Raw genomic sequence first — 13,962 nt, forward strand, 5'->3', positions numbered from 1 at the left:
TGACATACCTAGTGGTGTGAAGAGAAGAATAAATAGAATGTTTGTAATAAACCCGCTTTCTTGGGTGAGGAAACCATGACACTTGTTCAGAAATGAAACATCCCAACTAGCACCTAACGACTTTTGCTACATTGAGATATACTAGCAAACAACATAAGCAAATCACATGGAAAATTATTACAATTAATAAAACTCATAAATAAAGTGGTAAAAACAGCCTTGCACACACTCTTGATTAAAAAAATAGTTTATATTAGTGTAACATCCCGATTTCTCGATATCAGTTTAAAGTTCTAGAGTCATGTTTCAAAGACAACTCGACGAGTTGATAGGCCAACTCGTTGAGTAGTGACCAAATCAGCCATGTGGATTTTAGACCCTACTCGTCGAGTTGGAGGACCCGACTCGACGAGTAGGTGCTGGAAAGTGAAAACCATAATTTTTAGGGTTTGCACCCTATTTAAAGGTCCTTAACTTTCCTCCTCAGCCTCCCTTGTCACCTTCACGTCCAAAAAAACCAACTAGTCTCTATTCTTGAGTGTGTGAGACCAAAAGAGAGTGTATTGGAGCATTCTTAAGGAGTTAAGAGCTTTGAACAAGGGATAGCTTGTAGATCCAACTTTTCCAGTGTTGTGACAACAATATTGAGTTATAAAGCTACCACCTTTATATTTCATTGCTTAGATCTTCCTTTTTGGTAAAGTAATTGTCATGTCTAGGGCATGATGGGGTCACACTCGGATTTAAGCTTGCCACAAGGGCATAGTTTTAGAACTTGACTTCTTAAGGCCTTATGAACATAAATCCTTAAGCTTTATGAAGCCCTAGCCCTCCTTCATGTCCAAAACCTTCTCCTAATGCTAATTATGAGTGTTTTAGCTTCATAGAACCATGCATGCATGTAAAGTTAGCAACTTTATGTGATAACAACACCCTAGGAGCATAGATCTACTGTTTGGAGCTTTGGAGCAGCTTAAAATAGTCTGAATGAGTGATGGACTGAAGGAGACTCGACGAGTTTCATGGTTGAATCGAAGAGTCGGTTGAAGATTGCCCATAATGGTTTTGCATGGACTCGGCAAGTCAGTAAGAAGACTCGACGAGTCAGTTAGGGTTCTTCCTGACATTTAGACACGCGTAGACTCGCCGAGTTGGTGGGGAAACTCTGCGAGTTGGCCCAGGGATTTCACGGTTTTCTGAGTTTTGGAGGAACTCGATAGGTCAGTAGTTGGACTCGACGAGTTGGGTCAACATGGACTGTTGACCTTGACTGTTGACTTGGAGTTTGACCAGGGTTAACCATGTTTGACTTTGGAGGGTATTTGGTAAATGGGTATTTAAGGAAATGGATCATGGGTGGATATAGGTAATGGAGTTTGGGGCAGTATTTTGAGAGCGTGATTTCGTGGTTTAGTTCGGCATTGCAAGGTGAGTTATCCTCACTATATCAACAGGGTCTAAGGCACCAAGGTCAGCCCTTTATCTGATTTGTATTCGGGTATTTGCTTGATATGTTTTTTGATCTGCTAGATCTGCATCCTGGTAGTTAGGATGGTATTATGTTTAGTGACCTGGTTTAGGTCAGTATCCTGGTATATGGGATGATGTTATGTTAGTGACCGGTTAGGTCGGTATCCTGGTTATAGGACGGTTGTTGTGTTAGTAATCAGTTAGTTTGGTATGATTATCTGTTGTATACATGCTCGCGTATAATATTTATGTGCACATGATTGTTTGATTGTTATGGGGGTTGGGTTGAGGCGGGTCCTGCTTCGTGTTGTAGGCCAACATACCCATGGCGGACCGGAAAGACTACAGGCCCAGGAAGGCACATTGTCCAACCAATGGCCCAACGAGCGGTCCGGATAGGCTGAAGGCCCCGAGAGGGTGGTCCAAACGTGCCGAGGCTCGGAGAGTGGGCCAGGTGGACTGAAGGCCCGGTGCGGGCGGTCCAGTCATACTGTAGACTCAAAGAGTGGACCAGGTGGACTGAAGACCCAGTGCGGGTGGACCAGTCACACAGTAGACTCGGGATGCATGGCTGTTCAGTGTTTGTTATATGATATGATTATGGATTGTATGAGGTTGGTATTTTGGGGGTAACTCACTAAGCCTTCGAGCTTACGTTTATCAATTTATGTTTCAGGTACAACGAATTAACCCAGGAAGACGAATGTGTGATCGTACACTTCCCCATAATATGTTTTGGATTTTCTGGGATACTCTGATGTGAAACTATTTTGGAAACCTTTTTGTAATAACTATTGGCATTTGAAATGTTTTTAAAAGTTTAAATTTGGCTTGGATTTTATGGGTGTTACAATTATTTCAATTATCCAAGACGATTTTATGTCGAGATTTTAAGTTAACATTAAATCTCAATTATTTGTTTGAATGATTTTTTTCTTTTATCTTAGAGATTTGTTTGAAATTTATTAATTTTTTTTATAAATTTGAATTAATCAAAGACACATATAAAAATATCTCATCAAATCAAATAAATTTAATATATAAAAAAGATAGTATCCGATTAAGTCAATCTAAAAATACCAACATATAAATATAACTCACAAATCTTGATGGGAATAAGAATCAAACTCAAAATCAATCAAATAAAAAAACCTTTGATTTGTGTTATAAGTATAAAATAAATCAGGATTCCAAATAAATATTACAATGAAAAAAAACCTAAAATGTTTGAAACAAAATATGAAATTCGCCATCACTGTCAATTTAAAAAAAAAACCTTTATTAATACTAATGGGCTATTTGGTAGCATCCTGATGAATCATATCTGAATGATCTAGATGCCTGGATGATCTAGATGCTCTTTAGGAATTTCTATCGGAATGATAAAATAATGTTTGGTTAGGCATCTAAATATCTGCCTCTTAATGAGGAAAATAACCATTTTAGCCCTCTAAATTATTTTTTGAATACAAAATAAACATTATACAATATCCAACAAATCGGTTAAAACAAATTGGCTTTTGATATTCAGATTCATGTGTTTCTTCATCAACAATCTCTTTGAAGAGGACTCGTTTTGTTTCTGTTTTTAGATCATTAGGCTTTCTTGCTTCTGGAACATTGATGGGCCTATTTTCTTGCTGAATATCTTCCATCACTAGCAACTTCATCTTGCTCCTAGATCACATATCAACTAAACAAGTTGAAAAATAACCAAACACATATTTTCATATAGAACATTTCAAGCAAACACAAACACATTTTCAAAAAAAAAAAAACAAATCAATTGTTATTTTCAGATTTCCAAAGGACAAAAACAACATCAACTGAACACATATATAGAGCAAGAAGAACAAAGCACAAAAATCGATTTCATACAAAATCGAGCAGCAAGAACACGATTGACACCAATTTCATGCAAAATTGCTCAACAATAACACGATTGAAGCAACAGATTCGAGAAAAAAAACCATACCTGAAAACTTACCGACGACGAGTAGGCGGAGAAGTAGGAGCGTTGTCGAAGGCATGCAAGGGGAGGCGGCGACGGAGCCAATAATTGGAAGTTGTCAACGCTTAATGAAGATAAAGAATGAGGGATGAAAGGTCGATCTCTAGAAAGAAGGAGAAGAAAAAAGAGTCGGCCGCAATTTGTTGTTAGGGCAATGGTAGAAGATGAAAATTTTTTTATTCAGACTTCTCCTCATATCTTAACGAATCAGATTAGTTTTAGCTACATCTGACCGATTAAGAGCGTAAAAATGTTTCAACCAAACACTCTGAATCTTAATGATCCAAATGCAACCTCTTAATGAGACCATTAAGAGGCAAAACAAACAGCCCCTAAATAAAAAAAACAATATAGTTTCCATAAAAATCGATTTAAATATTAAAGAAGAGAAGAAATCAGCATTTATACGACGTAATAGTTTTTTAAAATTAAAAAAAAAAAATTATTCATATTATAAGTATAAAATACATTTTATTCTTAACTCTCATTTGTAATTTGCCATATGTTTTCATAAGAGTTTATGGTAATAACTTAAATTTTTATTTTTCCATATACCATTTTTCATTTACAAAATTGTTTGTGCCTATTTTTTTTTGTTATATTAAAATTTATTATATTTTATTATATAATATATATCATAATTTTTTTCATTAATTTACATATATCTTATTTTTACGTGTTTATTTGAAACAATCGTTATAATGCAAAATAAATACCACTTCTCCATATTAATTATTAATTTTTATTAAAATACTTTATTAATTATTATAATTTTTATCTATTGATATTCGTTTAATTTTGTAAGTTTTATTTTCACAAAGTATAACCTAATTAATTTCTCATCATCTATAGTAAATGAAAGTTTTTTTTTTCACATGCAATCACTAATTAATTTTGACACTTGTCATTTTATAATATTTTTTAAATAAATAATATCCACATATCAATTTATGATTTTTTTTTAATTTTTAAAATTAAAAAACCATATAATCTTTTATATATATATATATATATATATATATATATATATATATATATATATATATATATATATAAAAGATCAAATGTAATAAATATTATTTTAAAATTTCATTTTAAAAAATATTTATTATTACATTTTAATATTTTATATTCTTTAATCAACCGTGTAATACATTTTAATACATAGATTTTCCATCTAATAAATAAATAAAATGTAACCATTTTAATCACTAAATAATTAATCAACCAAAGATTAAAACCCACTGATAAAAAGGAAACTAAATCAACACCAAATTGAAAATTAAACCATATATTACTAAATTAATTCACAGAGAGTTCGACATCAATCAAATATTATCTCGCACTCAAATTCACAAAACTCACTTTCCAGGTACAAAGTTTGTAGCATATGACCATGCATTGTTTGCAACAGGGTCAGCAAGGTGGTCAGCGAGGTTCTCCAATGGTCCCTTTCCGGTAACAATGGCTTGAACAAAGAATCCAAACATAGAGAACATGGCTAGTCTACCGTTCTTGAGCTCCTTCACTTTCAGCTCAGCAAATGCCTCTGGGTCATCAGCCAGACCCAATGGGTCGAAGCTACCACCAGGGTAAAGTGGGTCAACTACCTCACCAAGAGGTCCACCAGCAATTCTGTAACCTTCAACTGCACCCATCAAGATCACTTGGGTAGCCCAGATGGCTAAAATGCTTTGTGCATGGATCAAACTTGGGTTCCCCAAGTAGTCAAGACCACCCTCACTAAAGATCTGGGATCCAGCCTTGAACCATACAGCCTCACCAAACTTGACACCATTACGCGCCAAGAGTTCGGGGAAGACGCACCCAAGAGCTCCGAGCATGGCCCATCTGCTGTGGATGACCTCAAGCTCACGGTTCTTGGCGAATGTTTCAGGATCAGCAGAGAGCCCAGCAGTGTCCCAACCGTAGTCACCGGGGAACTCACCGGTCAGGTAAGATGGGGCTTCGCCGGAGAATGGGCCAAGGTACTTAACACGGTCGGGGCCGTACCATGGACTTCCTGATGGTGCGACTTTCTTGACTGCTGTCTTCCTCATGGAAACCCTTCCATTTCCGATTATTTCTGAACCAGATGGTGCTGCTTTCACTGCCTGTCCGACGAAAGAAGAAGATAGAGCCATGGTGGAAGCTGCCATTTTTGTGAGATTTATTTTGAAGATGTTGTGATGGTTATACTTATGAAGATGGGTAGAACTGGAAGTAGATTTATAGGGTAGTTTTTGGATCAGATAGGTGATCAATGCTTATCTTGATACAATCTTTAGCTTCAATTTGATTGGCTACAGAGATTCTTGTGGGTCCGTAATCTGTGGTGTGAGTTCTCTGGCCCCCCTGAGATATTTTGAAGGGGCAGGATATTCGTGGCTCTGGTTTATTGAGCCAATGACTGGCTTTCACTCACTACTCTTAGTGGTGGTTTTTTATAATATGCTGTAAGCTTGTAACCATCCAATCGTCTAAGTTTATAACTGACCTATTATTACAAATATATACTAACCAGGCAAAACTTTTGGTTATAAAAGTTAATGTGACCGAGAGACTAACACAAAAAATTATAACAGGAGTAGTTAATAATCCGCGATTTACCGCTATGCCGAGAGCCGTAGGGAGGATCCACCATTTACCCCTAAGTGTGCAGAATGCCTTTTTTTTTTTAGTATTAAAATATCAAGATCGGACACGCGTTGTAAAATTCTTGTTCGAATTGTTTGCAAACTCTTCGTCACAATAAGGGGAGTTTAAATATGCGTTTTAATATAATAACATTGGCATTGATTAAATGTTAATATTCAATTATCATCCCACATGAGAATGAAATATATTAATGATTTATTAATCTAAAAACATTATCATCCCACATGAGAATGAAATATATTAATGATTTATTAATCTAAAAACAATTTTTTTATGTCATTATTTTTTGGGGTTACAGTCGAGCTTGGAGGATCTCGACTTTAGGTATGCCCATTTTATTGAGAGGAATTACTAATAAATTTCGGAAAGAGGAAAAAAATATGATCGTGGACATATGGTTTAGGAATATTTTCATGTTCGTTTGACACAAGTAAAGTTCTTGAAATGGGTGCTTCAGTTTGTACGAGCGGCTAACTTGATAAAGTTCAAAGACATAAAGGCAATTTTCAAAAACTCACATGATCAGTTATCGAACAAGCATGTCGTACTAGTGTGCCCACTACACATGTTAGTTAGCGGTTTCAATAGGAAAAGAGCATCATTAGCTGTCAATGATAATATTCTTTCTCTAGTACTCGATCCTTACGACTTTTATATTTATATCATGTAATTTAGAATTTAATTTAATTTCTATTAATCTTCGATTACAGTTTATGTGATCTAATTCATGGATGTTTTGGCACTACATATCTCAATGGAGTATGCCAGGGAAATTTTGGTCATAACAACAGCCTCCATGGGTTTATATATATTTTTAAGGTACATATAACATCCTATTTTTAGGCTTAGAAATTTTGGTCATTTATAGTGAAAATAATTTTTTTTAATAAAAAAATAAAAAAGGAAAAATAAAAATAAAAAGAATGACTGAATGAATACATGAGCTAATAAAAGGTTTAGATCAAATGTTTAAAGAAAATAGCGAATTTATACTTAAAATAGGAAATAAATAAGGAAGGGTCAGTGGTGGCAACTTTGGAAAACTTGTTTAATTTAGATCTAACTAGACAATTTATTTGTAAAGAGTTAAAAATGTAACGAAATGATACTTATAAGCTTAAGAGGGAGTTTTTCAGTTGGAAATGTTGTTAGAAACCCTTATTGGAAAAAATTAGGACAAAAGGACTAAAATTGTCAAGTTGATGAAACTTGTGTTAACCTTAATGTAACGACCCTAAAATCTTAAATTATGTGTTTAATTACTTTGTATCATTTTGTTGAAAAATGAACATTAATGATGCAATAATCAATTTGTTAGTAAATTTCATTGTATATCCTTACATTTATCATGTTATAATCGAAAATATAGGACATTTCAGCAAAAAATAACCCTGTAGGAAAGTCGCATTACACCTCGATATATTCGTGTGGATATAAATTCTATGAAAATCCAAATTTGTATGACGAAGTTATAGTCAATATAAGTTGGAAGTACAAATTTTAATGTTTAAATGTGTATGTTTGACAATTACACGATTGTGTAATAAGTTTTATATATATATATATATATATATATATATATATATATATATATATATATATATATATATATATATATATATATATATAACATCTCAAAACCATAGTAACCATAACATAAAATCAGAGTTTCAAAACATATTATCTCTCTAAACCATAACAATCACTGGATGATGTGTAGAGTCACGTGTAACATCTCGTTTAAAATTAGATAAATAAAATAAAATAAGTAAATAAATTAGATAAAATAAGTAAATAAATAATAAACCCTAAAACCTCAAGATGAATTTTATATTTTTATGTTAGCCTTAAATCCATAATAATTATCAGAGTATTAGCGCAATAAGTTAAATGTTATTAATTCTGGAAATAGGGGTTTAAAATGTAAATTTCGAACTAGTTAAGAATAGATTTGTGGAAGCTGGGGATTGTTTGGTAATTTGGACTTGAATTGAAAGGATTATTGGAAACAGGTATAGAGTAAATTACAGATTTAATTTGTAAAGGAATTGAGATGGAGGGACTGAAAATATAAGAAAGGGACTAATGTTTGAAGAGATAGGCATGACTTAAACCCATTCCCCCTCCACCCTCTTGCTACTCGGTTGCACCCATATAAACCCTAACCCTAATATCTTCTCAGCCGCCACCTTATCCCTCCATATCTCCAGTCGCTTCCATCACCTGTGTCGCCGTCATGAACCACTGAGCACCACTGCCGCTGCTCCCACTGCCGATGAAAACGAAGATCAACGTTTGGACACCGTGACAGTGGGGAAGTAGGAAGAAAGGAAGCTCGTGGTTGTTATTGCTGTTATTCTCGGTTAGGGGTCGCAAAACCTTTCTCTTCTCCGTTTCCTTTTGTTGCTACGTTGTCATCGTCATCGCTCCATGTGAGGGTGGTTGTGTTTGTGTTTTGTGAGTGTAGGTGTGTGTTGCTGCTGTGGCAAGTTGGAGAGGTGTGTGTGTCTTTTGTTGGCCAGAAAAACGAAGAGAATCACCATGGCAACCAACCATGGTGGTTTTCACCGTTCTGGAGCCACTAGCCACCACCCTAGGTGGCTGTGTGTGTTGGATTGACATTTCTTCTGTACCAGGATGCTTTTGATAGTGTTTGGCCTAAAATTATAACTACCACCATTAAAAAGTGGTGGCTGTCGCCTCCTACCGCCATGGACCGCCGCCGACCACCAATGCCCGAGGTGGCAGTGGGTGGTGTCTGACTTACTAAACATTAAATAACCTAAACATCTAACCTTAGACCGAGTGGTACGTGTTTGGGTTGGAAACTCTTACTAGGCTTTAGAAAATCCTAAGGTCAAGAAAACCCTAGTTTTGGAGTTTTGTCGGGACCCGCGTTGAAGTGTTAATTGAACTTTAATTATACTCGATAAGGCCCTACGATTAACTTAATGCAGTATTGAACTTAATGAATTAAGTCCTTAAGGGGTTATGTGTGGAGCACTAACCCTAGTTATCATTTTATGTGGAAACCCTAAAAATCAAGAAGCCTTATTTTCGGCAATGATCAGGGCACATATTTGGGATATTCCTTGGATTATTATTATACCCGAGAATGAATATGTCAAACCTTAATCACTCCTACTTTTATTTGATTAAGTCCTTAATGGGTTAAGTGTCCTTACTTAACCCTAATCGTCATTTTATGTGGAACCCTAATCACTATTTCATGTGAGGTAGTCACTGCTGCAATTGACGATGACTTGTGATCGAGTATTGAATCAAGTATCTTCCTGTAGGTGATTGGAAGTGAGTTGAAGCTGGTAGAGTTCTTCGTTACTACGGTGGTTACCTACTAGCATATCGAGCTGAGTTTCACCTCACTGTGTTAGATCTATATGCACAAGAATCATTATTCAGTGACATTGCTAATAACATATGATCCTATAAGGTCACACTTTAATCAAGTTGGTACTTATTGAATATTTATTAAGTATTTTATAATTAATAATAAAAGTTCAACTCATGTATTTAATTAAAGAAAATTTATTGTTTTGTGAAAATAATAATAAATGAAAGACTAACCAGCTTACACACACACACACACACACACACACATATATATATATATATATATATATATATATATATATATATATATATATATATATATATATATAAGTCATGTACAAAGTTTTGGACACTTTCACCAAATATTGACAAACTAGCTAGTTAATTAAGTGACTAAACAATAAACTAGAAAATCCAATGGACCATTTTAGTCCTTAAAACCATGGGTTATCAAGGCGAGGAGGTTGAAAGTCAACCTCCAACATTCTTGTCCCCCATGTTTGTTCATTACCTTGCATGTAATACACACCATGATCATATTATATAAGGCTAGTTGTTTTATCACTATATGACTAGAAGAAAAAAATCATTTACACTTTCATCCATAGAATTGTAGGTTCTCTTGGCTTCTCCCTATCTCTCACTTGAAGTTAGTTCTTGGTTTTTTAGAGTTCGTCTTTTGTGTCTTCCTTTTACACTTATTATCTATGTGCTTAAGGCTTAAAGAGAAAAATATTATACAAGAAGAAATCTAGCAATTTTGGTACCTTATTCTTGTTGGTGGATTACTTGTAGAGAAGATCAGACTTGTTGTTCTTGCCATCTACTTCAACACCCCAAATCTAAGAGGGTCCAAAGTCTACGAAGGTTGTATTTTCTAAACTCCCTATGGTTGTTATAATATCATTCTAAGCACTTTAAAAGGATCCTTGATGGTTTGTTTTGTTTTCAAATTTATAAGAAATTTTTAAAGCTTCCGTTGCCAGTTTTTGTGAAAAACTATTTATTTTATGCAACAAACCCCTTCAGTTGTAACACTATAAATTTTCAAACAAAATTTCCATTTTTAAAACACACAAATCTTAAAATCACATTTCTCAAAAATCACAAATGTATCAATTGTAAGAATATCCCAGAACCCTCAAACATAATCTCGAACAGGTGTGTACAATCAAGTCGGCGCCTTACCGTGATTCTGAGAAGTACCTGAAACACATAACACACAACATAGTAAAAACGAAGCTTAGTGAGTTCCCCAAAATACCACATACACAAATAATAAGCCACTCATAGCTATAGCTCGGCATGGACCTTCCAGTCATGCGTCTCGGTGAGGACCCTCCGGTCTCACGGCTCGGTGTGGACCCTCCGGTCATGTGTCTCAGTGAAGACCCTCAGGTTTCACAGCTCGAGTTGGACCCTCCAGTCCTGTATCTTAGTGAAGACCCTCCAGTCTCACAACTCGGTTTGGACCCTCCGGTCCTAACTCAGTAAGGCACAAAATAATATAGCATATATGACAAAGACAAAATGCATAATATCACATAACTCAGTATAAGCACATAGGACCATCCGGTCGATAACTCAAATAAGACCCTCTGTTCACATAGTATTACCACTCAGGTAAGTATAGTGATAAGACTCGTCTCGGAAGTAAGCAAATAGATCTAGTACCCCACGAACAGTTTAGACTCCGCCTACATAATATAATTATCTCTAATAAGCAATTTGTAATAACCATTCCGAGATGTTAAGCTAGCTCCCCCACTAAATCTCAAAAATGGTGAAAATACCATTTTACCCCTCCATGGTCTCTAAGGTCCACAGTTGACCAAACCCTAAAACTCAACGTAAGTCAACGCTCAAGTCAACAGTCCATGTTGACTAAACTCGTCGAATGCATCCATGCGACTCGTTGAGTACCGTCGTTTTCTCTGAAGTATCGGGAAAATCCAACTCAACTCGTCGAGTTGTCTCATCAACTCGCTGAGTTGTAACGCATTTAGACTATCAGGGAAAACCCTAGCTGACTAGTCGAGTTGTCTCATGCACTCGTCGAGTCCCTCTATACAAATTCTCATTTAGACTATTCTAAGCAGGAATAAGGTCCCAAACTCTAGATCTAGCCTCCCAAGGCTGAAATACCATGTAAAGCTGCAAGCTTTACGTCTATGCATGGAATCTAGCGCTCAAAATGCTAAAACAAGCTCTATATAGGGTTTAATGCATAAAATCTTGCCACTAGCTTGATAAAGCTTGGACCTTTGGGCTCAAGGGACCTCATATTGTCCATATCTGAAGTCTCAAATTCATGGCAGGCTCAAACAACTCAAGTACTCAAAGAAGGATGGAAAAAGGCCCTAAAACTCCTTAGAAAAGAGATCTAACCAAATAATGATCAAGGTGGTAACTTTTTACCTTCAAACAGAAGCTAGAAATGAATAAGCACCAGATCCAAGAGCTCCCTCTCGTCCCAAGCCTTTTGTTCCTCAATCTTTCTCCAAAAATGCACCAAAATACACAATATTATCCTCTCCTTCTCTCACACATAGATATAGCTCGATTAGGGTTTCTCTCAGAGTTTTAGGATGATAAGGGAGGATGAAATGAAGGCTTAAGGTCCTTTAAATAGGACACAAACCCTGAAAATTGGGGTTTTCTCACTCTGCTCCTACTCGTCGAGTTGGGGTCCTCCAACTCGTCGAGTAGACTCTAAAAATCACGCAACCTTTAACTCCTCTACTCGGCGAGTTGGGGCATCCAACTCGTCGAGTTGCTCTGACATCATAAATGCAAATTTATTAAATGTTATATATGGGAGCAGGATGGTACATGTAACGACCCAATTTTCATGACCAAAAATTTTGTTTTAAAAACATTACTTTAGAAAATATTAAAAGCTAAAAACATTGTCGGATCAAATCATAACACAAGTGAACCATGTCTAAAAGCCAATTCATACATTCAATCAAAATATCAGAGTACAAATCCCAGTGAAGCTCGTAAATGCGGAAACCGGAGAGTGTGTGTGTGACATGCTGCTACCGCGCCGACTCCTTTCCCCTAGCTGAGGAGGTACCTGAAACCAAAACTGAAGACTGTAAGCACAAAGCTTAGTGAGTTCCCCCGTCGTACCACATACCATACAAACACGTAACATACATACTGTCAGGCTATTCTGGGGTGCCTGACTACCCGGTACGGCCGTTCTGGGGTGCCGTCCTACCCGTGTCAAGCCATTCTGGGGTGCTGACTACCCATGTCAAGCCATTCTGGGGCGCTGACTACCCATGTCAAGCCATTCTGGGGTGCTGACTACCCGTCGGTCCTAACAACCGACCACAGGGACTGGTCCCCTCATACTACCTCTATCGCATAACAAGCCAGCATGCAAACATATCATCATATACTGTCAGACGTATCTGGGGTGTCTGACTACCCGTCGGTCCTAACAACCGAACTCGACTACTATCACATACAACGTATCATGCTAGCATATAACATATCAGGTAGTAGTAAACCTAGATGATATCACAAAGACAATCATCTACCATACGTCTCCTATTGGTGGGTCGGCGTTGTGGCCTTAGACCCATCGCTACTGGAAGGTAACTCACCTCGAAGTAGCTGCTGATCTGATCGGGAACTGACTGCCTACTGCTGCTGCTGCTGCTCCGGAAATCCTCCGGCTGCAATTCCGACAATATACCCAATCAAACACTACGCACTGACCTTTGGGTAAAAAGACCATTTTACCCCTGACCATGCCCTAAGTCAAAGTCAGAGTCAACTTTCAGTTGACCCGACTCGCCGAGTTGGCTTTCCAACTCGCCGAGTCCCTATCCAAACGACTGCCCTGAATCCCGATCCTACCCGTCGAGTTAGGCGACGACTCGACGGGTTTACCTTCTTAACCAATATTCAAGTCCTTCATCCTACTCGCCGAGTTGTATGAACAACTCGTCGAGTTCATCTTCATCCGATGAACACTGATGCTAAGACTCGCCGAGTTGTATGAACAACTCGTCGAGTCCATCTTCATCCGAAGAACACTTATGCTGAGACTCGCCGAGTTGTATGAACAACTCGCCGAGTCTGTTCTTGATCTAAGGAGATTGCCTTGAACTCGCCGAGTCAGGGAATTGACTCGCCGAGTACCTCCATAGATGAGTTAAGCTTCCGACTCACTGAGTCACACCCCGTGACTCACTGCTCACTCGACACTACGACAAGGGGACAAACTCGGAGACTCGCGAACAGACTCGCCGATTCATATGAACGACTCGCCGAGTCGTTGCCATGCATCCACTAAATACACAGATTTGCTCGATTCCAGTCCATGCCATTCATAGATCTGGGCTTCTAGGACACGAATCACACGTAAAGTTTCCAACTTTACGTGTGGATATTCACCAATATGGATTTTAGGGCTCAAAATGTCTCAAAAGGGTAGATCTAGGGCTAACAAGCAA

General features: G+C 37.0%; 1 protein-coding gene across 1 annotated transcript; it reads right to left on the reverse strand.

The window, feature by feature from the left end:
• Window positions 1-4,756: 4,756 nt before the first annotated feature.
• LOC111914739 (chlorophyll a-b binding protein of LHCII type 1) lies at window positions 4,757-5,694 on the reverse strand. Its single transcript, XM_023910452.3, has one exon. It carries the CDS (start codon window positions 5,638-5,640, stop codon window positions 4,843-4,845), a length of 798 nt encoding a protein of 265 aa, XP_023766220.1. The 5' UTR covers window positions 5,641-5,694; the 3' UTR covers window positions 4,757-4,842.
• Window positions 5,695-13,962: the final 8,268 nt, after the last annotated feature.

Source organism: Lactuca sativa, chromosome 4 (genome assembly GCF_002870075.4).
Source record: "Lactuca sativa cultivar Salinas chromosome 4, Lsat_Salinas_v11, whole genome shotgun sequence".
Lineage (NCBI taxonomy): Eukaryota > Viridiplantae > Streptophyta > Magnoliopsida > Asterales > Asteraceae > Lactuca > Lactuca sativa.